General features: G+C 51.0%; 1 protein-coding gene across 4 annotated transcripts in view; it reads left to right on the forward strand.

Annotated features, from left to right (window-relative positions):
• The window catches only part of SEPTIN9 (septin 9), a 132,653-nt gene that overhangs the window by 34,858 nt on the left and 70,978 nt on the right, over nt 1-26,817 (forward strand). Inside the window, exon 1 of one of the 4 annotated variants that reach the window (XM_034067425.1) lies at nt 3,210-3,345. The exons of 2 other annotated variants lie outside the window; for them this stretch is intronic. In XM_034067425.1, coding sequence (XP_033923316.1) covers nt 3,324-3,345 — 22 coding nt within the window. In that variant the 5' untranslated portion in view covers nt 3,210-3,323. Of the gene's footprint in view, nt 1-3,209; nt 3,346-3,705; nt 3,818-26,817 lie in introns of those variants that run through there. One more of the 4 variants, XM_005144219.3, reaches the window with a different exon arrangement.

Here is a 26,817-nt window from a genome sequence, read left to right on the forward strand (position 1 = left end):
GTGATACCTTTGCTACAAGCCTGGCTGGGAGTGGCGAGTTGTGACTATGGGGCTGTGTGTGTGAACTGGATAGAAAAGGAAATAACACTTCTGTTGGTTGAGCTAATCACAGCATAAACCTCATGAGACAGACAAGGAGTTGCAAACAGGATCTAAGTTCATACCTGCAGACATCTGTACCATGGTGGCAGCTGCTGTGCCTGGTGACAGTGTCACTAGCCCTAAATCCCCTCCCAGCTACGTGGTGATGTCCTGGGCTCTGGGAGGGGTGTGAGTTTGTGCTGTCTTCACAGCACCTTCTCTATGGGTTCATACACAACACGCAGTTTGTAGTTCAACAAAGGGCTTGGGCACTGCTGGGCTGGTCCAGGAAAGGTGTGAGAGAGAAAGAATTGAGGCTGAGCCCAGAGCAGGGTTTGGGCTGCTTTCCTTACTGTGATTTCCTTCCTAGCTTTCTCTGTACCTGGCAATGCTTCCTCTGGCTGCCACGCGTTGTTAACGTTTAAACCTGCGAGGTGGTGCAAGGGAAAGTGTGTGCCCCCCTGTGCCAGCCTCTGCAAGCACAGGTCAGTGTTGGAGCAAGGCTCTTGCTTTCTTTCAGCTGCTTGTTTGCAAATGGAAACTGGGTTTATCTTTATGGCAGATAGCAGTGGTGGCCTGCTCCTGCCTCTTCCCTCTCCCGGTGGCTTTGCCAAAGGACAGGCTTGCAGGGCATTGAATCCCAAGAAGACAGCCTGAACCAGGGGAGAGTTCTCTGTGCCCTTCCCAAGCCTTACATGTGCTTGACTTCCTCCCCCCCCCCAACCCTTTTAAAAGTAGTACTAGAAAATGCAGTATAAACTATCTTTATATAGACTTGTGCAGTGCACAGACCACCAAATACCCATTTGAACAGGCATGTGGTGAGCTTCTCAAACCCAGGGAGGGTGGGAGACCCCCAGCCCTCTAACATGCAGGTTGCTGAACTGCATCTTTGAAGGGAGAAAACCCCAACCCCCAATCATGGGCATGGTGAGGCTGAGCACTCCCCTCCCTCCAACAGACACCCCAGTGTCACCACTGCCTGTGGCAGGAGCACTTTGCAAGCACTGCTTCACCTCTGCACCCTTAAAGTGAATCCTTTGCTTGAGGACTTGAGTTTGAATGAGAACATCTGCCTGGAGGTTATATGAATTTCAAGGTCAATTGCGTTAATCATCATTTGGATTCACTTCCCTGAGTGTCTCATGGTGATCTGCCCTGCCAGATATGGTGCCTTTGCTCTGTCTCTCCTAATCACCTGGATGTTGATGAGTTCAAGTCTACAGGCTGAAATGTGTGTGCTGCACTCATCTCTTCTTCCTTTCCATTCACCTTCTTCCTGTCTTGATGCTTCCCCTGAGCTTTTCCTTCCCTCTCCACTCTAAGGAGTTTGGCACCACAGGCTGCTCTGCTCAGTAGAGGCAGTGGAATGGATTTTGTGCTACACGAGGCCATGCAGCTCCCCTGGGTCCTTACTTTGTGTCTGGCATCTTTGACGTCTAAGGCAGGAAGCATGGTTTCAGCCTGTTCATGGGAAAACATTGCTGATTGTCCCCTCTCTGATGCCTTGGGCACTGGCAGCTGGAAGATGCAGAGCTTTAATAGCAAATGAAGAGGAATTTGGGCTGGAGGAGCTGGATTGACCCCACTGCTTGGCATTGGCTGTTTGGTGACAGTGACACTCCATCAGCTGCTGTATGGGGGAGACACGTGCTATTGAAGAGCAATGGAGGTCCAGGCTGTCCAAAGGTCCCATCAGTTCCTGTAACACCTGGAGTCTTTCCTTAGAAGTTTATTCATCCAGCCAGGAAACCACTAATCCTTCTGCCCACACTGGGGCAGGGAGTGGAGAGCCAGGCTCTGTCACTGCTATCACACTTGTGATTTTCCGTGTGGACTGTGAGTGACTTGAGGCAAAATGTGTCACATGTAATGTGCAGAGCACACGGGGTCCTGTCAGCACACCTTGGCCTGTGTAATGGCCATGCTATCCCTGCTGACATCTGCCATCCCTGCCTCCAGGATGGCTTGTTCTCCACCTCTGGGGTTAGAGGCTGTGTCCTCACATCTGGCTGGTGACTCAGGCTCCACTGTCAATAGGAACCAGTGCAGATGACTCAGGAGGGTCATAAAGGGCAGTTTGGGCAGCAGTGTGGGCACTGTCTCAGTGGAGGTGCTGACACAGTGTCCCCACTGCCTGCCCTGGCCATTGGCCATGTGGAACTTTCCAAGCAGGCCAGCCCATCGCTGTCACATCCCTCCACCCTGGCCTGGGAGAGGAGGAGCTGGCAACAGGCTCTACAGGGCTGCCCTGCTCCCTCTGCACCCCCATGCCCTGCCAAGGCATCATAGGGAAGGAAAACTGCTTTCAAATCCCACCTCACTCCGCTGTGGGACCACGGAGAAGACGAAGAACTGCCCACTTTCACTATCGCTTTCGGGCTGGCTGCAGCAATCCTCCTGTATCACAGCTCTGCAGTGGGAGGAAGGCGAAGAGGCTCAGTGCCAGGGCTGGCAGCGAAGCTCTCCAGCGGGTTGCACAGGGCGAGTAAACATATGCGGTGCTCGGGTCCTGCCTGGTAGCAGCAGCAGCAGCAGCAGCAGCAGCCCATGATGCTGTGCTTGGAATGAAGTCAGCCTTCATCAGCCGAATAGTTTATGCATGAATCGAAACTTCAGACCTGGCAGGGTGGGGGAACGTGCAGGATCTGCACTCTTATAATGCTGGAGCCAAGGAAGGAGGAGGGGATAGAGGAAATAGCAGGAAAATAAGACTGGGGAAGCGGGGCGAGATTTGAGAAGCTGGACGAGTTGTTCGCTCTGTTATTAAGAGGAGCCAAGTCCCTTAAGCATCTCCTGGTGGATATAGGAGGGAGCTGTGGAGGCTGGAGCGCTCCCCTGGACATTCGCATGCTGTAGCTTTAAGACTTTTACAGAGGACTCGGGATTTCCAGTTTTCCTGCGCCTGGTGGAGTATTCCAGGGAGTTACAGGATTTTTCGGGTCATGCACCCCCTTTTTCCTTTTTCTTCCTCCTTTCTCTTCCTCTCTTACTCTTCCTTTTCATTTCAAAGAGACAAAGCTACTTCAGTTTGGAGCACAAACATATGATCAGCACATGGAAATGTGGTAATTTGGATGCATTCATGATTGCAACAGATTGAAGAAATTAGACCAGACAAAGAGCTTTTTTTGGAAGAGGAGGAGGCAAGGGAAGGAGGGAGGGAGAGTGGGGGAAAGAAGGGGACGCCACCGAAAAAAGGGACGGCTGTGACACGCGGATGCTAAATATATCCCGTAGTAATGGAGAGGGACCGGATTTCAGGTAGGCTATTGATCTTTTAACGTGTTATATTCTGCCGCTGCCCTCCTACCTTGCCAGCAGCTTCTGCACTTTAAGAAGAGAAACAGCCACGTTCCGGGTGGATTTCAGCCCATTCCTTTATTTTTTTCTTATTTTTTTCTTTTCTTTTTTTTTTTTTTTTTTTGCAACACTTCCTTTCTGCATTTCTTCTTTTTTTTTTTCCATCCTCCTGAGCCCTCGAGACAGAAGGTGGTTCCAGCAGAAGCCGGGGAGGGGGGTGAAGGGGGGAAGCAGAGGGGGGGGGGGGGGGAGAAAGAAAATGCTTTCTAAGTCTGGATTTCATTTGAGTCTCTCTTTCCCCCCCTCCCTCTGCTCCCATGTGCCGCACGGCACGGGGGGATGAATGCTGAGCCTGTTAGCTCAGAGCTGCGAGCTGGGAAGAGGGAGGAAAATAGCCGAGCTCTTGGCATGGAGACGCGTTTCTGCTCCGAAGGTTGGCTCCTGAGTGTGTGTGTGTGTGTTGTGGTTGTGCTTTCTCTGCTTGCCAAAGTATCTTCCCCCAGCTTTTGCCCTCCCATCCCTGCCCGCCTGGCCGGGCAGAAGTTGCCTGCGTGTCCTGTGGCCATTCACTGAGCTGGGGGCCATGGAGCTGGAGTTTGCTTCACCACGTGTGGGGACATTTGGGTGGGGGGAGCATAGCAGGGGGTAAGCACAGGAATGAATAACTCTATTTAATTCCCCAGCTTCCCTGCAAATCCCACCTAATGGTGCATGTCTAAGTGGTTGCAAAAACTGCTCCCGGGTATGTCGAGCTGTTGGGTTGCAATGAGCTGTTTCTGGGAATGCTGTGAGTGTAACAGCTTCCAGCAGCAGGGAGAGGGGACGGGCAGTGTGGCATCACCCATGAGGCTCGCTCTCTGCATGCTGAGCAGGATGGCCAGGATCAAAGAGGGAAAGGGAAGGGGTGTCTGTGCCGGACTTGCAGCCCCAGTGTGCTGCAGCCCAAAGGTGGGTCTTGCTCCTCCAGCCCCCAGCATAGCACAGCCCCAGGAGGTACGAGGCCTTTTCTCCTGGGCGTTCCCGGCTGGCTGCTGGGCATCAGCACTGGGAGGGAAACCACAGGGATGGGAGGAAGTGCTCAAGCCAGGGTGGAGTGAAACTGTGGGCAGGGAAAGCTGCTCCCATGGCTGGCATGGACCAAGCCCCCTGGGCTCCATCTGGGGATGTGCTGAAAGCGCCTGGTACCCCTGAATGAGGACTTACCTGCAGGAGTATCCTCTGCTCCCCATCGCTCCTGGGGAGTATGGGTGGCACCTTCTCATCCCTCTCCCCATCTCTCTTGCTCGTGCTTTCTCCTCTAGTTTGAGCCACTTCAAAGCATTCCTGAGAGCTGCTTGTAACTGGGAGCCTGGTGGGTGTTTCGGCAGCACAGGGCTTTGGGCTGGACAGTCTTTGCTGCTGCGTGAGGGCTTTGGCTTGGCTGGGATGTGCAGGGAGCAGGGGGTGGCAGGGGTGGTTTGAGCTCACCATAGTTTGGCCTTTCACATCTTAGTGCAGCACTGGGTCCCCTTCCTCCCCACAGAGGTGGCAAGGGGCCAGTGAGAAAGGGGACTCCCTGGTGATGTGATTCAGGGCTCTTTCCAAAAGAGCATCAAAAGTGGGTTTCTCTCAAAACCCATTCAATAGTGAGTTTCTCTCAGCCCTTGATCTGCACATCGTGTTCAGCTGCTGCAGAGAGCCCAGAGCCTCGTGTCACCCACTCCCACGGTATGCAGCATACAGCATGGACAGAAAGACCCTACATGAATGTCTTTGTGCAAAGGTGCTCTTGCTAACCCCTGGGAGTACAAGTAATGCTTGTGAAACATTGCTCTGATGTGCCTAAACTGCAGGCAGGGAGGCAGGCAGCAGGCAGGGCACGCAGGGGTGCTCAGTGGCTGTGGCCAGGAGTAATTGAGCATGGTGTGTGTGCCTTCACCTAGGATGATGGGGGTGTAGTGTGGGATGATAAACACAGCCACTCAAGCATAAATGGTTTGTGTGCTGTGTGGGACCCCAAAGCTGTGCAGGCCATTTCAGTGGTGTTTCTGATAACGCCTCTGGTGTGAAATATCGGAAAGGGAAACAGATGGGTCAAAGGGCTGATTTCAGGCCTTCTCTACAGGTTCGTCCTTGGAGAGCTTAGTGCATGCGGGTAAAGCTGCTCAGTTGCAGCAGTCTGGGAGTGAATCCTAAACCCACAGAAAACTGTGCTTTAGGAGGTTCTGGGAAGAAAAGTGACAATATCACCAGGTCATGCTGTTGTTCCAGGTCCATGGTGCAGCATGGATTCACAGGGTGAGCTGCTTGTCTCACACTGGTCCTTGCCAGAACATGAGCAGGTTGTGCCAGCCGATGTGCTCCGAAGGTCTTGCAAGGCCTGCGGCTCTGGCACCACTGTGCTGGTGGGGACTGGAGTAGGGAGCAGATCTCAGCCTGCCCTGGGCTCCCCCTGCCATGCAGGCAGCAGGACAGCCAGGGCCCTGGCTTTAGTGACTGACTGAAAGATGACTCGGATGAAAGCAGATCTATGCGGTGCTGGGGGGCACATCCCAGTCACTGTTCTGGCCCCAAACATGCTTTTAATTAATACTCTGCTGTGGGTGGGAATAGCTGAGTCCTAAGCTGAGAGCGGGGCTGTTGGATGGGGTGAGGGCACACCAGGGCGGGTGGGAATAGGGCCTGGCATCTTCTTTGAGGGCTGCTTTCCCACAGCTGCTGGAGCTTGGCATGTCCTTTTAGGGTCTCCTCTGCTCAGCCAGAGTGCAGGCTTTGTCGCACAGAATGGTGTTCCCCATCCAGGATGCTCTCTTGGGAAGGCATTGAAGGTGAGAGGTGATGCTGTGGGTCTGTGTCTGGTTCACTGCCAGCTCTGGAGCAGCGAGGGTCTTCCTCAGTCTCTGTACAAGGTACCAGTCTCAGGTGGTGCCTGTGGGTGCTGGTGTAACACAACCTCATATAACCTGCTGGTTCCTTTTAATCTGATTTACCCATCTCTCACACATTCCTGCAAGCTAATACTGCATAAAAAGCCTTAGTTCTAAATTAATTTGTTTCCAGGCATCCTTCTCCAGTGGGTTTGGGTCTGAGAGCTGTGCTCTGGGGCTGCTGATTCTCCCTTCTGCCCTTCTCCCAGCCTTGCCGGGTTGCTTTGGTGGCAGTGGCCTGGAGATGGCTCTCCTGTCTTTCCTTAGCAGATGGCTCTTTTCACTAGCCCTGATCTTTCTACAGCGCCTGAATTGTCAATACTGTGGGGCCTCTTACCTATTCTTAAAAGCAAAGGAAAGGCCTGCAGCACCCCAAACAGTGGGATTTTGGTTACTGATGGGGTGATAGTATGGGTGCAGCTGTGATGGGACAGGAGGACTGATCTCCCAGGTCAAAGATTAATGTCACCTTTGAAATGGCACTGTGAAACCTCATCTTAAGAGTTAACTCATGACGATGATGATGATGAGGTGACTGCAACACCTGGCTGCAGTGAGTGGCATCTGTGAGGCAGGGCCCAGCAGCAGGCATCTGGGATTGCTGGAGGTGCTGAATACCAGGAAGGAAAAGCTCTTTATTATCCCACTGCTGAGCATTCTTAACCTGTCAGTTACATATCCACTATAGATATATTTGTGTGTACATGTTTGTACAGAATTTATCATGGTTTTATACATCATACTGCTCACATCAGCGATCCAAGCAGCGAGGAGACAGCCCCTGTTTGCAATGCTGCTTTGTGGAGGCTCTGCAGGCAGCAGCCTTTAGGCTAAATGCAGCAAGACAGAGCACCAGCAATAGTCCTTGGAGCCACCTGGGAAGCACCCCTGGGCTGAGCAGCAGGAAAGGAAAGTGGTGACCCTGTGTGTGAATGCTGGGGATGGGAGGGGCTGCTGGCAGGGAATGTGCTTGGGTCTTTTTTCCTTTCTTTTTCTTATTTCTGATTATAAGTTACTCTTACAGATGTGTAGCAGGGCAGTGGGATTGGGCTTGCTCTGATCACTCTTGGCTATCTTGTCTGTCTCAGGTTTCTTGGTGCCCCTGTTGTTCCTTGGGAACGGCAGATAAATGCCTGACCTGTTTCTTTCCAGTGCTGTTCTCACAGCTATACACCTTGTTTTATGAGCCAGTTTTCTTTCTCCTCTGGCTTGCAGCACCTCACACATGTGGAACACCTGACGAGGCATTTACAGTCTGTGTGGTTCTACCTCCCGTTAGATCCCACTACGTTCACCCAGCCTTGACATCCAGGGACAGGTCCCTTCTTATCCTGCCTTTGCTGGTGGCTGTTGGTCTGTCCTTAACCCTTCCTTCTGCTGTCAGTGCCCCACTGCTTGTGTCCCTACCTGATGCTGACCCTTGTGGTTTGCTGCAGATTCTCCCCCGAGTTTCTTGTTCAAGCCTTTACCTTCACCCTGGATGTTCTGTAGGAACCTGCTGTGACAGGGGGGCTCGGCTCATTTAACAGTCCATGGTCCATGCAGGCCCCCTCTCAGGGAAGGGTTTGGGTTTCAGCGGCTGCAGCCTCTGCAGACCGTTGTGCTCACAGCATGCTCAGTGCTGCTCCCAGCCCACTCCTGGCTGCCTGCTCCTGCCTGGCCAGCAGATGCATTCCTGCATTTGTCTGAGGCCTTTCAAGGTATGAAGCATTATCCATTTCCTGATGGCTGCTCTTAAATCTGCTGGAATTGCTGTTCATCTCCATTTTAGACAATCCCATTGCGGGGCACAGCTCATCTCTTGCCTGGCAGCACAGGTAACACTTCCTGACACCACCCAGCTGACACCTGAACTTGGCTTGCCCTGGGGCAGGAGCTCCTTTGCTGCCTGCTTTGTGCTTCACTGGATGACCTGAGGTCTCCCAGCAGAGCGATTCCCATGCTGCTGGGGTGAGGGAGGACATTTCTCATGCAAGTGAGGGCGCTTCCAAGGTCCAGCATACCATAATGCTGAGTAGGAGCAAGTACGTATTTAGGGAAGTATGTCTGGGTCAACACATGTCTTCTGTTGCCTTAATGATCTCAGAAGCACTATATCTATGTCCTGTTGGCTTCTCCACGTGGTTCTTACAGCTATAAGTAATGGACAGTCTGTTAGAGAGCAGGGATGGCTTTTGCCATGAGTGCTGCTCTTGGGCTCGGGACTGTACAGCCTGACTGTGGCATCGTATGGGCATAGGGAAGGTCCTGATGGGCACTGAGTCTCATCTTAGGAACAGTCACCTGGGAAAATGTAGGCGACATTTCTTGCTCTGCCCCAGGTTTTCTGTAAATCCCTGGGAAAAGGTACTTGTGCTTCTATTACCCTTTGATTTCAGGTAAGGATCTGTTGTCTGGTCTCTGTGCTGAAGCTCTCCATAGGTGAAGGGGTGGGTGCATGGGATCTGAAGCTGGTCCACCCATACTACTAGTGCTTCATGGCAACTCTGGACAGCTGATGGAGACAGCGTCCTTTACATGCATGCTTAACCAGCATCCATAGACAATGATGCCCTTCCACTGAGTTCTAGGGTTATGGCCATGTTTCTTCCCAACAGCTTCTTTTTGCAAGGGCAGCTTCCTTCCTGAGATCCAGCACTGAAAATTAACTTCCTTATGGTCATCTCTGGGTGGGATACAGCATCCCCTCTGCCTCTTCCCTAGCACTTCAGGCTGTTATATGTCCTGCGCCACCACCTGGGTACCACTTCCCTGGCACAGGATGACTGTGAGACCTTTCTGCCGGATGGAGCTGCTGTTTGAGTGGCAGATGAAGTGAAGCAGCCCTTTAGTGTAACATTCAAGAGAGCCAAGGGATGCTGATGGTAAGAGTGTTCTAAGAGATGCTAAGAGACTTCTGAACAGCTTCAGTCAGGTTGTGGCTTGGGGGGAATGGGTATGATTTTACAGGTGAATAAAATGCATTAGTTTTACAAGCACTAACCACATAATAAACCTGAAAGTGCATTTTTTCATAGTTAAAGGACAGCCCAGGTTGGAAGGGACCTCAACACATCCCCTGGTCCTGGCTGTTGTGGAAAAGAGCCTAGGTGAGAGTATATAGCATTGTGTCCAATCCCATCTTGAAAACCTCCAGCTCTGAGGACTCTACCATGTCCCTGAGGAGATTGTTCCAGTGATTGGTTGTTCTCCTTATAAAAATAACCCTTTTGTGTATCAAAATGAAGATTCTTTTTATTTTTTCCCCTTGGCCTCATCCATGTCAATGGGAAGCTGGTGCCACACAGGTCTCACAGTGGCTAAGCATCTTCACTGAGGGTAGAGCCTTTGTCAAGGTGTGTTTCATAGAATCATATGAATCATAGAACAGTTTGGATTGGAAGGGATGTTAGAGCTCATCTGATTCCAGCTCCCCACCATGGGCAGGGACACTTTCCACCACACTAGGTTACTCCAAGCCCCATCCAACCTGGCCTTGAACACTGCCAGGGATGGGGCATCCATGGTCTGAGTCCATCAGGTGGTTTATGGGAACAAATAGAAAGAGTTCAAATCCTGAATGCTTGGCCAAGGATGCTTGTTTTGAGGAACACCTAAGGAGCTGAAAGACATCTCCTGTGGGGTGGAGTGGTGTGAAACTGATCCAGGCTTCCCAGCTTTCAGGACTTGGACCCAGGCTTTATGCCCAGGCCCATTTCTGTGGTGATCAGCATATTGTGCAGAGCTGCACAATGGTGTTCGTTAAGGATGCTGGTGGTGCCTGGCTCTGGAATTCTGTCCCTGTGCCACTCATTTGTACGAGTTGCAGCAAGTCACAGGTTCCCCCCATTTCTCTGTCCTTGAAATGTTTGGACTTTGAGGTTGGGCAGGTCCCTGTTTGATATCAGGGGTCCTGTGTGAGGGTCTGTATCCCTGCAGCTTCCTCAGAAGCAGCTGGTGCTGCCCAGTCCTTGAGCTGTTGTACCAGCTCATCTCTGGCTCTACCCCATCTGTAAGCAAACAGTTTTCAAGATCTTCTAATACAAGCAGTGTTGGAAGTACAGAGCATTGTGCTGCTGGTACCCCCTGGCCTGCCCTGGTGGGACCTGGCCTGGGAGACTCATCCAAAACAATGGAAGTGCTTTTTCTTGCCCAGGGGTGTTTTTTCCAGACCACTCTGTTACTGGTGTTGCTGTGACAGTGCTGTCAGGACCCCAGCTCTGGTCATTGGTTTTGGGTGATGCTGTGACAGTGCTGTCAGGACCCCAGCTCTGGCCATTGGTTTTGAGTGATGCTGTAACAGTGCTGTCGGGACCCCAGCTCTGGCCATTGGTTTTGGGTGAAGACTGCTGGGGGTGTACCTGGAGACAAGGTCCTGGTGGCTTGTGCAGACAGAGAATTGCCTGGGGCTGCACAAGCCATCAGCTCAGATCTTCCCCTTCCCAGTCCAGAGACCTGTTTCCTTGACTACGCTGCCTGTAAAGAAGAGGCTTTTTTGAGCTGCTCCAGCTGGGCCTTCACAAACCTGCATCCTACAAAGAGCATTCCAGAAACTCCCTGATGCTCTTTTAGCACATGTGTGCAGGAGATTCCTGCTTAAGAAGCATCTAGGTTGGCTTCACAAACCGCCTGAATGCCTCCAAGAAGTAGGTACCTGCTGCTGTCCGATAACTGAGGGCCCTGGACTGACTTTGCAAGACCCCGGGGAGTGGACAGGGGTTGTCGTTCTGCATTTGAAGCATACAGCAGCGGCTGTATCCCAGCAGTCTCAGTCATGGGTTTCCAGTGGGCTACAGGCAGACATCATCATCCCTAGAGCCTTCATCTCTGACTCACAAGTGACTCATCCCCATCCCCAGAGGTGCATGGGTCTGGGAATGGGGTGGGCAGGGATGAGCTGCGGCCAGCAGGTCCCAGGGCAGGGTAGGGCATGGTGCTCCCCCCGGGAAGCGGAGATGCTGGGATGCACACCAGGATGCTGCGGCGGCGAAGGGGGTAAATCCCAGTCCAGGGCTGGCAGCAGCACCGGTGCCGTTAGGTGGCGGTGTCCGCTTCCCGGCTGGATACGGAGCATGGGGAATGCGGGGCCCCAGACCTCTGCCGGCGATCGCAGCTCTAGTCCCAAGCCCCAGCGCTTGCGGGTCCCCCGGGAACTCCCCGAGGAGCTGGAGCTTCACCTCTGAAAGCAGGCACTGGACTGAGGTTGTGTTAGGCTGTAAGAAGGCAAATAACTACTAAATAACTGCTGAGGATTACAGCAGAGGACCCGAAATTCCAGTATGTGTGTGCATGGAGGGATTTGCCCAGGTTGGAAAACTCCTGGGCAAATCCAGGCCAGGTTAGACGAGGGCTGGAGTAAGCTGCTCTAGTGGAAGGTGTCCCTGCCTGTAGCAGGGGGTTAAAACTGGATGAGCTGTAAGGTCCCTTCAACCCAAACCAGCCTGGGATTCTGTGATTTTATTCAATGAAAATAGATGCTTCTCACTACAATACTGAAAGCATCTCTGTGTAGCTCTCCTAAACAGATCCACTTTTTGGCACAGCTTTTATTTACTAGTGAGTCAGGGTTTAAACTGCATGGGGAAAGAATGATCTCGTGCCAATTAGAAGCTGGGCTGTTGGAGTCCTTTTCCTGCTCTGTATCCTTGTGTAAATCATTTAACACGTGTGCTCCAACTTCCTATATGGAAAATGAGGTAGATACTTTCCGCTTCTCGTAGGAGCTTCAGGAGTGCCTATGAGCACTCCTCATAGCAGAGACAGCTGTGAGGGATTTGTCATGATAAAGCTGGGAATTTGACCCCTTTGAGATGCCGGCACTTCCATGCAGGGCTGGGATGAGGCTCCCTATGGGGTGGTGTCCTGGGTTTGGCTGTAACAGTTATTTTTCTCCTTCCTAGTAGCTGGTGCAGTGCTGTGTTTTAGGCTTCAGTTTGAGAACAGCACTGATAACACCCTGATGTTTTTAGTTGTTGCTCAGTAATGTTTACTCTGATCAAGGACTTTTCAGTCTCATGCTCTGCCAGTGAGGAAGGGCATGGAAAGCCGGGATGAAGCAGAGCCGGGACACCTGACCCAAAGTAGCCAAAGGGTTATTCCATACCACAGCATATCATGCCCAGTATAGAAACCGGGGGGAGTTACCTGGAAAGGACCAGTCACTGCTTGGGTCAGGTTAGGTATCGGTCTGTGGATGGTGAGCGGTTGTGTTCTCTCCCCTTATTATTCCCCTTATCATTATTATTATTATTGGTGGTAGCAGTAGTGGTTTGTGTTATACCTTAGTTACTGGACTGTTCTTAATCTCAACCCATGAGGTTTACATTCTTTCCATTCTCTTCCCCATCCCTCATGGAGCAGGGGGGGAAAAGAAGGGAGCAAGGGAGCTGTTGCATGGTTCTGAGATACAGGCTGGGCTTAAACCATGGCAGGTGGAAGCAATGGCTGGTTCTAAATGGAGATGTAAGGCTGGGGAGTTCACACTGGATCCTGCAGAGCATGGACCAAATAGTAAGATTCTGGGATTTATTCCTGATCCATGAAGTCTGTCCTCCAGTCACTGCAGGCATGGCAAGTGCAGGCAGAGCTCCCTCCTGAGGGACTCTGGTGCTGAGCAGTGCAAAACAGTGCCATGTTCACAGCTGGAGCACCACCAAACACCAGTTTACACGTCTCTTCTCTGCTCCATTTATCAGCAAGGGCTGACTGTCCTCTATTCACCAGGGAGATGGAAGAGAACATAAACCCCTTTGTCCTTCCCCACTGCCTTCTGCTGGTGACCTCCAGATGAAGTCTTTAAATATTGTCCCCTCTCCCATGAATATGACAATCTCCTGGTCTGGATCCCTCAGTTTGCCCCCTTATTTCCTTCCCTCCCCCCTCCCCCCCCCCCCCCCCCCGGAACAATTTAGCAGTTTTAATGTATTGATTTCCTTCTCCTGTGAGGCTTCTCTTGGTTCTGTGAGGTCAATGGGACTTGGAACAACAAGGCTGGATTTGCCACTCCAGAAGTGTTCACCAGGAGGGTTCATGTTGACTTAATTTATCAGGTTAGTGGCAATGCAGGCAACCCCGAGAGCAGATGAACCCTTGGCCCAGGAAGGGGTGGTCTTCAGCACACAAAATACTGTGCATTTCTTTCCTCTCTCACATTCTTTATTCCATTCAAGGAGAACTGATCAATCTGAGTATCAGCTGGCTAAAAAGGGCTGGTTGACATCTGCATTGGCAGCAGCTCTCCAGGGAAGGAAGTCTGGTTGACACTGTCATGGCTGGGGAGCAGTTGGTTGTGTTTTGGGATGTTGTTGTTGGGTTTTTTTCCAGAACATGTGAAAAATTCCCAGTGGGTGGAGAGGGAAAGTGGACTATGGAAACTGTGTGCGTCGTGCTCTCAGCTGAAACACACCCTAGGGAAGGCATATCCTCCATAAGGGGAACAGTAGTATTGGCCATGAACCAGGAAACCCTTCCCTTCCCACTCCCTGTGCAGCAAAGACCTGAGTGCTGTAGGCAGCATTTCCATCCACAAAGGCTGTTCCTCTTTTTGTACCTCTTCACGCCCTGGAACACCCCTGCAGTGGCCTGTTTAAGTGCACGTGGTGCCCTGGGGTGGTCGCCCCATTGCTCATCAGTTTTTTCCATCAGACCTGTGTTACTGGTGGTGCTGGGCTCTGTACTGGGGCTATTCACTGGCTGTGCTATAGGAACATGGGGGATGTTGCTAGATTTTGTGTGGTACCCTCAGTGTCGGCTGAGGTGTGTGCTTTGGATGCCTTCTCCTAGCCTTGCTCCAAAATGATACAGCAGGAGGTATGTCATGGCATTGGGCTTGGCTTGGTGCAGATACACTACACGTGCACCCAAAGCTGTACAGAAACTGGGTGCTAAAACGGCCTTTTAGCCCATAGCTGATCCCCACACTGGTTAAGACCCACCTCTGGTGTCCTCTGCTCACTTCTGTTGCTGCTCTACAACCCCCTCACTGTCTTGAGGCTACTCAGAGAGTGGGGCCCTTTGTCTGCAGCTGGAGAGGAAACTTAATCTTGCCCTGTACAAAGGTAAGAAGCTGACAGGCAGCAGCACCAGGACGGAGGGGTGGAGGATGTGCAACAGTGGGGGATGCTGATGTGCTGATGTGATGTGGAGCTAAAGTGCTGTGAGGCAACAGCATGGATGGGAGTACTGCAGACCTGGGGGGAAGAGAAGATGGACTCTTTTGGGAAAAAAAGGAGCCAAGAGGCAGAAGGAGGGGTATTGGAAGGACTCTGCAGCAGCAGGGGTGGGGACTCAGTCTGAGCTCCCCCTTTCTTGGCTTGATGCCTTCCTCCCCCTCCTCTCGCTGTGAATGGTGTTTCCTCTTGCAGGCCAGCAGAGACCCAGACCCTGCTCCACCTCTGGTGAAGCTCAGGCTTGCCTGCTCAGCCAAGCTTTGCTCATCTCCAGACCCTGTGCATAGCAAGAGGTTTATTTTGCTGTTGGTACTGCAGAGTGATGCACATCCCTCTGTGAATCTAAACAACAGCAGACAGTCCCCAACCCTCTGCATTGCCAAGAGTTCATCAGACAGCATTAAGCAGCTATCAAAGCTGAGCAACAGTCCTTTTCTTTGCTGAAATTCCTCTTGTCCAAGGCTGCCTGTTGTGTCGGTGGCCACCAGAGCCCTGTTTCTGGTGGGAGCCCCTCTGTGCCTTGGCAGCAGCATAAACCATGGGAAATCCGGTCCTGTGTCAGATGAACTGCTCAAAGGCACCTTGGTTGTGCTCAGGACATTCTGCTGACAGATTTTCCCATGGAATAAAAAGTGCTGGCTGCTGACATGCAAATGTGAACTTTTACTGTCAGATTTCACTGCTGCTGGTTTATAATCCAGAGGGTATGGTGGGGGTAAAACCAAGGACAGCTTTAGGGCACAGAGGGTGTATGAACTTGAGCAGAAGTTCATGTTGTGTTTTGAGCTGAAATTGAGTTTTTTCCAGCTGCAATGATACCTGCATCCTTCAGGAGCTGATGCACAGGCAGCTGGGAAGGAAGTGGGACTGTTCCATACTTGCTTCTGCCTGTCTGAGTTACTCAAACTGCCTCTCACACTTCCTTCTCTGCTTAAACAGTAAATAGGAGCTGCATTAATAAACCATGTAGGTCAGCAGTGTCTGTGGGATGCATAGAGTGTGGCAGGATGTGTGAGGATGGCTCAGATGATGCATGAGGCTTTGAGGCATCACCTCCATTGAAGCCCATGTACCTCAGCTGATGTCCGCTCTGACTGCCCAAGGTCCTCAGCTCCCAGGGACTGTTGCACGTTTCCTTCCAATGGCTTTAGATCTTGGCTCCCACGTCCCTCACTTGCCTTTTTGTTGATGGTTTAAGTATTTTTCCTGTCTGTAGGAAAATGAATTAATGTGAAGAGCTGCCAATATCTGTAAAGCTGCTTTCTGAGGCAAGCTCACAGATGAGATTTCTTTTAAAGCAGATATGTCAGATCCATCCTCAGAATCACCCATCAAAATATCCCCTTCATAGCACTCTCATTCATTTTGCATGGGCCTGAACAATAAAGACAGTTTCAGTCTTTTTACTGGCTTGGAAAAGAAACTGCTTCAAAAAGCAACAACAAACCTGATGTTTTCCAGCAGAGATGCAGTATTTGCTCTGTGGGGGGCTGGTCTCTCTTGGGAAGTGCTGGAAGTGGCCGTTCAGATTCAGTACCCTGCTCATCAGCTGTGTCTGTCATGAACAGCAGCCTCTTAGCTTGCAAGGACTTTGTTTTCCATAAAACAGAAAGTTGCCCTTTTAATATTAAGAGTTCAGGGCAGATTCTGGTCTGACATGGGCTGTCGGAGCTCCAGCAGCTGGAAGCATATTCCCTGGCAATCCTGTTGCGCTTGGCGTTTTCCTGGGGTTAGATAAACATCCTTGTCTTACAGATGGGGCTGGGACATGCAGTCTGCAAACTGCTGGCAGTCCCTCGCAAGATGCAGAGCTGCACCAGGAGCTCTGTGATGTTGAGGTGGGATGGGATGGGAACCAACCTGGGCACAGCAAAGCTGCTGGGATCCTGCTGTGGGGTGTGTGCTGTGGCTTCAGCTCAGCCCAGTGCCTGCTGCTCCTGAAGTTGTTGGGAGCTGATTCAGACACAGCAAGAAGCTAAACCAGCAGGGCTGGGGTACCTGCACAGTTATCCTCAGGAGTTCCGACTTGCTTGTGTGGCTCCACCTGATGTCTTTCACCTTTTTGTGCCTTCCTAATCTCCTCTTGCAGATGTGATTCTCCATAGGTTCAGGATGCTGCAGGAGCTGGACCTACACACCCACTGCAATCGGGTTTTTCTCTCTAGGAATGAGTAGGAGTTGAGGTTTATCTCCATACTGGCAGAGAAAGGAGGATGCCACAGCTCTGGTAGCTTCTGGGGGCTGGGTGGAGTGGGAAAGTGGAAAAGCAGGACACGGGCCTTGAGGAGCTGTGTTTCATGGGCTTGCCTTGAAGCCAGAGCACTTTGAGATTTCCAGAAGCTCTGGGGAAGGAGTGGCAATAAATCTGGGACATACACAACAGCCCCTTGCCCTTCTAGTGGTTTCTGACATACTATGCTTTTTTGACCACAAATGGAGCATCAGGCTCTAACCCATGGGGGCTTCTCTTGGCTCTCAGGCTGAGAAAGTGCTTGCTTTATGAGGGCTTGGCTGCAAGGAGCTCCCAGCACTGAGTGTGAGGGGCAGGAGAAAGGAAGCAAAACCACAGATAACACATTGTAGAGCCCTTTCTTTGCTGGGCTGGGAGATTTTCTTGTCCTCAAAATTGAGCTCCTGGAAGCTCTGGCTGCCTCTATGGGGCTTCCCAATGATGCAGCTCCAGGTGAGCTGCACAGCTCCCTCAAGGGAAGTACCTGAGGGGAATGCAGACCAAGTGCATCTTGTAAATAACCAACAGGTCTAGTCACTGGGGCTGCAAATTCATCCTTGGGTGACTGCTCTGTGGGCTGTGGGAGCCCTTGAGATAGAAGAAAGATAGATATTCCGTCTCTCTTTGGATGTGGCTGAAAGTTTGAGTTGTCATATAAAAGATCGGGAGTGGTAATGAGATGCAAAGAGGTCCTTGTCTTTGGGAATGGGGACTTCTAAGGAAGCATCAGACATTGTGGGAAGTCTAGAATGGTTTATGGCTTGAGATGCCTGTCCATGGAAGATGTCCTGTTCATTGCTGTAACCATCCTTCTGCTGTGTGATGTGAACTCTGGTCAGACCTTCCCAGCAAACTCCTGCCTGTGCCTTGGTGTGCAGAGGCTGCAGCTGTTTCCTTCCTTTTGCTTTATTCCTTTGTCAGCTTTCCTTGAGTTTTGACAGCTCTTCACCCTTATTGACTAGAAGTTTGCTGGATGTAGCAGGAAAACTGTGTTCAAAATACCTTTTCAGTGCTCAATTCAGGGAAATAAAGGGAATTGTTTGAGAGTACCACTATGCTTCTGAGTAACACACAACATTGGGGTGTGCAGAGAGAGATTGCCTGGTTCTTGGGATGGGGATAGGTTGTCTTCACATTCTCAAGTCTATAGGTACTCAACATGTCTGGCATTGAAGAACTGGCCTGGACTGTTTCCTGCTTTAGCAAGTGGAGACAATCCAGCCAGTTATAGAATCACAGAATCAAAGAATGGTTTGGGTTGGAAAGGGTCTTAAAATCACCCAGTTCCAACCCCCTGCCTTGTGCAGGGATGCCTCACACTAGACCATGTTGCCCAAGGCTCTGCCCAACCTGGCCTTGAACACTGCTGGGGATGGAGCAGCCACAGCTTCTCTGAGCAGCCTGTTCCAGTGCCTCACCACATCACTACAGTTCCTGCAAAGCTCACCCTCTGATTTGATGGATAACACTGATCCTTGGTCAACTCCTATGCTTTTGTGCCTTACAAGTGGGTAGGGAAGACTATGGGGAGCTTGTACTGTGCTGGGATGCATGAGAAAGACAGCAGGAATATTCACTATGCGGTGGAGTGCTTGCTCCAAAGTTTTAATAAGATGCTTAGCATTACATAGGAATGACCATGTTGTAGCTGGTCAGCATGTGCAGGTGATGTAGGGTGGGAGCAGTAACAGAGGAGGAAGGGGTTTCTTTGAAGTATCTTCACAAGTGCACTTACAGGAGTTTGACTTCTGCTGATGTTGTCTACTGCTCTGCCAGGACAAGTGCCTGTGCTCTTGTGCTGTTGTGAAGCTGACTGTAATCAGCTCATGGTTGACTGAGCTCAGAGACCAGGAGCTGCACAAACCTGCATTTTCTGAAGCAATCAGCAAAGTTGCTGAGCGATGCAAATCAAAGTGACAGCCAAATCAAGACACGTCCATTAGAGATGAGCACGCAGGCTTTATTCTGGGACTGTACCAACGTGACCAAGAGTGAACCTGAGTGTCCCAAATCTGATGTTGTCCTCAGGAGACCAAGAACAGTCTGATGCTCTTGCTGGTGTGTTCGTATCTCAGCTAATGAGCAACTTGGCATGGTTGGTGAGGCTGTTCCTTGTCTATAGATCTGGGACAGCCCCTCTCTGAGGGGTGCAGAGAGGATGTGGTACAAGAGGCTTTTGGTGGTAGGATGTCCACCAGCCACTCCTCCCTGAGAGACAGCAGGGCACTAACGTGTCCCCTGGGCAGGCTGGAGAAATGGGTCTTTGTGTCCAAGGCTTTGTTCAGATGGGCCTCATCAAAGCTGCCAAACACAAGCTTTTCACCGCATCTGATGTGAGGGTGCTGTAGTTGTGCAACACCTCTGGCTTCCATCTGTGTGTTAAGCTTGGATGGAGGTATTTAATGAAGACAGGATGAAGGTTTCACTGAAGGGCAGGACAGCACAGAGTGGAATTTACAAGTGAGCCCTGACATGCTTCCCTCCCTGCTCCTGCCTCACCTAAATCCATGGATTATAGGAGATAGATGAGGTGAGCAGATTTTGGTATGAATGTGGCTGGAAGCAGACACAGATCGTGGATTAAACATGTGCATTGCAAGAAAGGGGCTTTCTTGAGGCAGACATAGAGGCCTGCTGATGCCATGCAGCCCTATTCATCTCCAGCTCTGATGCCAGCATCATTATCAATGTGTTTATATGAAGCTTGGCTGCAATATGGCTCATCCTCCTCAAGTTTTCTAAGCAAGCCTGTAGCTTTACTAAATACTCCTTGTATTGTGCTGCCAGGGGCTCTCTTAGAGGCCAGTAAAGGAGGTGGCCTGTTTGGCCACAGTAATAACTGGACCGGAGATTCAATTCCCACATGTCTTAAATCTGTTTGCAGCCTGGCAAGTGACCAGGTGGGCACCTCTTTTTCCAAGTAATGGATTGCTCACGTACAAATCCGCCTCTGCCTGGTTCCACAATGCCTGGCTTACCAGGGCTGCACAGGAGCATGCCTCTGCTATCACACTTGCAACTTTGCTGAGTGCCAGAGCTGTGCAGGGAATGGTGGGGATGGGGACAGCCCAGCCCTGCTTCTGTACTGGGTCACCATTTTTGGCACTGTGCGCACCCAGAGCTGCTCCAGGGCGTTAGCACATCTCTGCAGTGTATGGAATAGCTGTCCATCCTCCAGCTGGCAGGCAAGGCTCGCCCAAGTTACAAACAAGCACTGTGGAAAAAACTTGCTTGGAAACCACTTGCAGAAGTGGAGCTGGAGCTGCGGATGAGATGCCCCTGGCAGGGAACGTGCAGACTTGTGGCTGGAGGATGGAGCTGGTGGCAACTTAGTGATTAAGGGTCCTTCTTGTAGGAGGGTGTTGCTGATATGTCAAGGCACGTGTCTCTGCAGAAGAGCACTCCCTGGGGACCCAGGCACTGGATCAAGGCAGTGGAGCAGCTTTATTTGACTCTCAGGAATGCTGTCTGGTTGTTAAACAGACCAAACTGGGGGTACTGTTGTGTAGGGGGGGGGTTCAGTGGGAAAGGAAGGTATGTAAAGACAGAGCTCTGGCAGGTCTGGCAGTTTATTTCCTTTTGTTAACATAAACATGGCTGTGTTGATCTGCCCCATGGATACTTGTCTGGGAATAGCAGTATTCCTTGAGCTTATAGCCACTGCCAGACCCTGCTGAAGGAGAAAGGCTGATGCTTAAAGCACGCAGCACTTTCCTCCTGCCATTCCTTTATAAGGAAAAACAATTCAGATTTAGTTTCTACCTTATTTTAACTTCTTCTAAACAAGAGCAGTTTAATTCCTGCTGGTGGAACATCGAGTCCAGCACTCCCTGACCTGCTGTGGTTATTATAGGCACTGGCACTGCAGATTAAAATAAAGTATTAACAAAAGGCTGAGCTCACCAGACAGTGGTGTGTATGATGGAGTAGAATGGCAAGTGGGCACAGTATGAGCTTCTTGTGGCTTGGCTTGGTATGATGGCAGTGGCCACATCTCGTCAGAAAGGGGACTTGCCCTGTTCCCCTCTCCCTGCTGAGCTTGGCTGCAGGGGCTGCAAACAGAGAACAGGCTGTGTGTGAGGAGACATAACCCATCCCTGTCTGTCACTGCAGGGAGCAGGTCCAGCTCTGCTCACTCAGGACACTTGGACTCTGCTTCCTTCATTTAGAAACAAAATGCTCAGAGCTAATTGCCTGGCAGCCTGCAGCAAGATGCTTTGCACAGCCACCCAGGGAAGGGCTGTGTCCCGCACTGATGGCACTGCAGAGGCTGCTGCAGTGTCTCTGAGCTTTGCCCTATTCCAGGACCCCCAAACTCAGCCGCCTCCAGGGTTTAGCTGTCCTGTTTGCTGGGGAATTGCCAGCAGGGAGTTTCTCTCCCCCTCATACTGCTGCTGGAAATCTCCTCCTCTCTCCCGCCTGGCTCGGTGCCGTCTGTCTCTATGGCTGGTGCTCTGCCCCCAGCGTGCTCATGGGCCTCTTTCCTATTTAGGGCAAACACTGGATGGCCCCCGCTTTTGGCTGCTTGCAGCACATCTCCCAGCTGATTGCTCTTCTGTTTTGGATCCTCTTTTGTTTCTGCAGGCTGAAATCCCCAGGGTCCCCCCACTGTGTGCTGGCTGCGGCTGGTGCCGAGGGATGGCTTTTGGAAAGCTGCGCTGGGGCAGGCGTGGATAGGGGAAGCCCAAGTGTTGACCTGCTCTAGATGAGGCTTGGTGTTGACAGTCTCTTCTAGCAGACAGGGTGAGCCTGAAGATGGTGGTGACAGCATCAGGTCCCTCCTGAAGTGATCTCAGCAGAAGCAAGCGCCCTGCAGCAGGGAACTTGCAGGCATGGGGCTGTGTATCGGTGAGAGGGGGGCAGAAGTGGTTGAGCATGTGAAAGGGAAAAGAAGTCGAAGGAAATTTCACTAAAAGCTAGCATATTGAATCAGTTTGATTTGGTCTTTTCAATCCTAAATCAACTGTGCAACTTTCCCTCTTTGGGTCCAGGCTGACCCATCTTTTTCCCATCTGCATTCCCCGACCCTAGGGATTTAATGGCACCAATCCTGCCTGTGTTGGACCTGCCAAGGTCTCCTGGCCAGCAGAAGTGCAGGTGGTGGAGCTGAGGGCATGATTTCCCTGGCCAGACCATCACAGGGTGATACTGGGGAACCCAATTCCCATCCACAAGGGGATGGGAGCACACAGCCAATGCAAGTTGGTAGTGATGCCTACCCACTTGTGTACCCTTCCCATCCCTTTGTGGTGGAGCTGGAGCAAAGGGAAAACCACCAGCGGTGCTTGGTGCTGTGTGGATGCTGCTGGCCACACCTCAGCATCCCTGCTGGTGCTTTTGCTGCCATTTGCCAAAGCCTTGAAAAGGAAAGGAAAATTGTGATCATTCTTCCTTTCCTTCCTTTCCTCCTGCCCTTGTGTCCTCCTCCCACTGTGTCCCAGCTGCCTGGAGGAAGTGGAGTGGGTGTGGGGCTGGGAATTGTTCTTATCAAACGGGTTGATGTCAGAAAGGAATAATAATAATGAAACACTCTTGGTGGTGTGCAGGGAGCTCAGGAGGTACTGCTGCTCCCGAGGCCTGACCTGAGGCTCCTGGTGCTTCCTGAGCCCTTACACGGAGTTCTAGGCTCTTTATGCTGCTGCAGATTTTGTTGTGTGCCTGAAATATCTCAGAGAAGCAGGGAGAAAGTAATGGGGGCTGGTGCAGGGAGCACGAGCTGCTGGAAACCGCTCTCTGAGGAGCAGGGGCAGGTATAAGAAAAGCAGGATTCCTGCCATGAGCTGGTGTATTTATGACTGGAAAGGTTTGGGTTGAAAAGGTCGTGAGCAGGAGGCTGAGGGAGCAGCAGAGGCAGTAGCTCTAAAAGCCTCTTTTCCAGCTCACCCTCTGCTCTGCAGCAGGGACAGGAGGGTCCCATGGGTGGCCCCTTGTGATAAGAGGGGGACGGTGAGAGCTGGAGGGACGCAGAACAGCTGGGATATGCATGGGGAGGTGGGATGGAGCGGGATTTGCACCCATGGGGCTGCCATGGGGGTGTACTCAGCATGGGGAGCCCATACTGTGCCTGCCCCCTCCCCATGTGTGGGGATGGAGTTTCCAGCCCTGCCTTGGACACCACGTGAAAATGAGTTGTGCACATCTGGAAGCGGAGTGCATGCACATAGCTCTGCTAGTTTATTTATTCCTGCAAATTCTCCCTAATTAGGGACTGTGGGAAGTCTGCAGCAATGGAAATAGCCTCTTTCTGAGGGGTTCAATCTCCTGGCTCACCCTCGCCTCCCCCTTTTGTCCCTGCAAATATGCATGGGGTAGAAATTGAGGAGAGGTCTTTCACACCTTGAGGTCCAGGCACTGCACTTTCTTCTGGAGTCAGATGCACCCTCAGCTGCACGGGAAGGCTTTGCAATGGAAACGTGCTGTGCCATGTGTGTGTTAAACTCATTAGAGGATAAGCAAGGTTTCTGAAGCCTCTTGGTGCTGTTAAAACATCTGTGCTGTCACACAAAGCTGCTTTTTGTGCCTGCTTGATCTTAATATTAAAATGCAGTGATTAATGAATAATTTTTAAAACAATGAAAGTAATAAAGTCAGTTTTCTGCTTGGATCTTCAGCTGCACCTCCCAGGTTGTTAGGAAAATCTGACCTGAAGCTAAATGAAAAGAATGAGGGCATGAGATTGGGTTTGTTTCAACTGTGTGAGGTTCAGGCAGATGCAGTCCCTGATCCTCTTCCCATTTCCTTCCCCTGCAAGTATCCTCCGACGTTTAATCAGCACCAGGGAGTTGTGCTTCCTTTCCTTCCCCTTCCCAGGCCCGGGGGCTGCCAGCCGGCTCCTCCGGTGCAATGCTCACCTCCTGGGTGTGCACTTGGCTGGCGCTGGTGCAATGCTCTTGGCCTGGGCTCGGGACAGCACTTCCCTTTCCAGGCTCTCGGCATGCACAATAGCCGGAATCACCATCTCAGCGTGGAACACTTCAAGCTGGGCTCCAGCACCAGCATGAGGCTGGGGGGGCCCGTGGTGAGCTCATCCTCTGCATACAGATCACTGGATATAATGGGGCAAATTGCTTGTTGGAGCTGAGGAGGGTTGGGCCCATAGGAAGGGGATTTGTTAGGTGCAAAGCTGTGCCCTTCCAGCATAGCCATGTGCTGCTGGATCTGAGCATGGTGAATGCTGACCTGCAGCATCCTCCCTGCAGGCAGTGGGACTGGGTGCCTGGTTTGGATCCCACCTCAGCACTGGTGTGAACCCAGGGCCACTTCATCTCCATCCCCCAGAGGCAAGGAAGGTGCTAGGGACCATCGAGAGTTTGCACACGTGTTGGGCAGGAAAGGCTTGGCTCTGTTTTCAGGTTAGCAGGGTGAGATGATGGATATTGGTCCTCTGCTTGCCCAGCTCAGTGTAACCACATGCAATGAATTCTCTTGCCCTGTTTGAGAACGAATCTGCACTCTGACATAATGGAGTTAAACCTAAGATGAAGTTATGCACTGATCCCCTGCGGAGGTGGAGGAGAAGAGGCTGCAGGGACCTTGTGTCTGCAGTTGTTCCTCCACCTGCCCAGTTCTGTTGGGCCTCTCAGCTCCAGGATTGCCCTGAAACACCAGGTTTGCTGTTTTCCCTGTTTGTGCAGTGAGTATCTGGGAAGCTGCAGGTGCAGGAACCATCTCCTACCCCATGTCACATTGTATTTCCTAAAAGTAGCCATGCCCCACCTCGAAACCTTCTTGGCTTTTTGTCCTTTTGATTTCACAGCAGTCCCTTTATATCTCCCATCACTAACTGTTAAAATCTTCTCATTTCTAGCTCATGTTGACCTGTTTGTGCCATAACCATGTCTGAGTTTGGATTGGGCTTTTCTTTTGTTTCCCTAGTAACAGTGATCATTGCCTGCAGCAGCTTTCCCCTGTAGTACACCTACTTCGATGCTTCCAGCAGTCCCATCCCCTCTTCACCTTCATTTCTGCTTGCTTTTCCTGACATTGGGCTGCCAGGATGGCTCAAGAAGGAGCAGTAGTGATTTCTGCTTTGCTGCTGGAAGCATCTCACTGTTTCAGGAGTGCACTTGCTTTAACTGCATGGTGTTGGTGGCTTGCAGCCACACTGGGACTCACTAGTGCTATGAGGTCCTTCACAGTGATGCATTCTTCACAAGCAAAGACTATTAAAAAGCCCTTTAGGTAATGACCTCCCATCATTCTTCCAGATTTCATCCTATTTCTGTTATCCAGGTTTCAAAGTTACCTGACCCTTTCTGTGCAGTACTCTGGCTCTGTGTTTAGAGCAGGGGCTGTGTAGCTCTGTGGCACTAAGGGATGAGATCTGGCCACGTTTCCTTTACCAAGAAATTCAGCTGATTATCCATAAATCTCAAAGCAGCAAAGCTATTTTCATTTTTTTAAGCTTTTCCCATGCCCTTAATTTCCTTGCAAAGGAAGGGAAGTGTGACCAGTGCTGAAGTGTGGCCATCCTCACTGCATTTCCTTTGGAAGCAGGAAGAGCCTAAAGCCTTGGGAAAGAGCCTTTTCTTGTGACAATTCCTGCGTAATCGGCAGGTCTGGATTCATCTACATGAGAGCACTGGTGGAGGTGATGGGAACTGTATCTCTGCTTTTCCTTCCAGAGTCCCCTCAGCCAGTAACACTGGCACTTCCCAAGGAGCTGGGGGCTGGATTACCACCACAACCAGGTCTGTCTCCCTGTCATGTCTGTTACATGCCTCAGTTTCCCAGCTGTAATGTGAAGATCATGGAGCTTCTTCCTGGTGGATTGGAAAGCAGATTGTTTTGGGGGGGAGGGAGGGAGAGGGGGGGACAGAATCACAAGAAGTCAGAAGGTGCAGGGAGCAGAGGAACAGAAGGGAAAGTAATTGCAATAGCCTTATTTTGGGGGACTTAGAAAGAAGAGCTGTGACCTGCTATTCCTTTGCCTTCAAAATCTACCTTGTCTGGGTTATGATACATCTGCTTCTCCCTGTTAGCCTGCATTGGTGCTGCCTGTCTGACCACAGCTGAGTGTATGGTGCTGGCAGTGCTGCTCAAGCTTTGGCTTTTGGTGATGCTTGTGGGGATGTTGGACCACTGCGGATGTTGGGGGTGGGTATCACATGGTGCAAGAGCCTCCATACTGCATCTACCCAGAAAGTATGTTTTATCTGAGATCAACAGCAAGAAAAGATATCTGAACTCTCACTAGAAACATTGGGTGGTTGATAATAGTGTTTAGCTGTTCCTACCTAGTACTTTTGGTCACTGAGTCTCAAAACATTTTATAGAAGAGGCCAGAATCAATCAAAGTTTTGTTTTCTAACTAAAATAGGAAAAGGCAAGATGCTGTGGATGAATTACTTGCTTCTGTGTATGACACATTTAAGATTCAAGTAGCCACAATGACTCATGCCACCCTGTCTAACAGAGCTGACGCTCATGACTGGGCAGATCATGAGAGTGATAACTACTGCATGGGCTCAGAAAACCCTGACTTGTGGGAGGAGGAAAATCTGCCTGAAAAACTGCATTCTTAGTAGCTTGCAAGGAAACTGTATGGTGCTGTCTAAAATGCGTGTGGAAAGCCCCTTTTCTCCTTAGCCTATCTTGATAAGGGATCTTCTAAGGGTTTTTTCTTCTCTAATGTTATTTTCCTCCTTGAAGTGACTTCCTAGGTCTGCTCTGCGTCATGGTCCCCCATGTCTGTGCCAGGGCAGAGGCAGTGACATTTGGAGGAGGTTGTGCTGTGATATGGAGAAGCACTTAAGGTACATTGTTGCCTGGAGGGCAGGAGAGGCCAGGGATGAGGTACCCAGGGGACAAGAGTTTCTTGCATCTCCCATGCTATCATGGCATTAAGCTAGTTTATCTTGGTGTCCATAACTAAGTCATCAGCAGATTTTACAGACTGCCTTTGTAGGGGCAGGAAATCACTTCTAAGCCAGCAAAACAACTTTGCAGGAAGCTTATTGCTCATCTGAAGAGCAGAGTGATGGTGAAGGAAAATGGCTGAGCAGTCAGTGCCCTTGATGGCCTGGGTTAGTGAGGAAACAAGAAGTATTTCCATTATCATGTAATGCAGCAAGGGAAGTAATTTGATTAAAGCCCTCCTGCAGCCACCAGTTTGCAGAACAGGGATTGGGTCTCAGACAGCAGCTGCTGT

The sequence above is a fragment of the Melopsittacus undulatus genome, chromosome 11 (assembly GCF_012275295.1).
Source record: "Melopsittacus undulatus isolate bMelUnd1 chromosome 11, bMelUnd1.mat.Z, whole genome shotgun sequence".
Taxonomy (NCBI): Eukaryota; Metazoa; Chordata; class Aves; order Psittaciformes; family Psittaculidae; genus Melopsittacus; species Melopsittacus undulatus.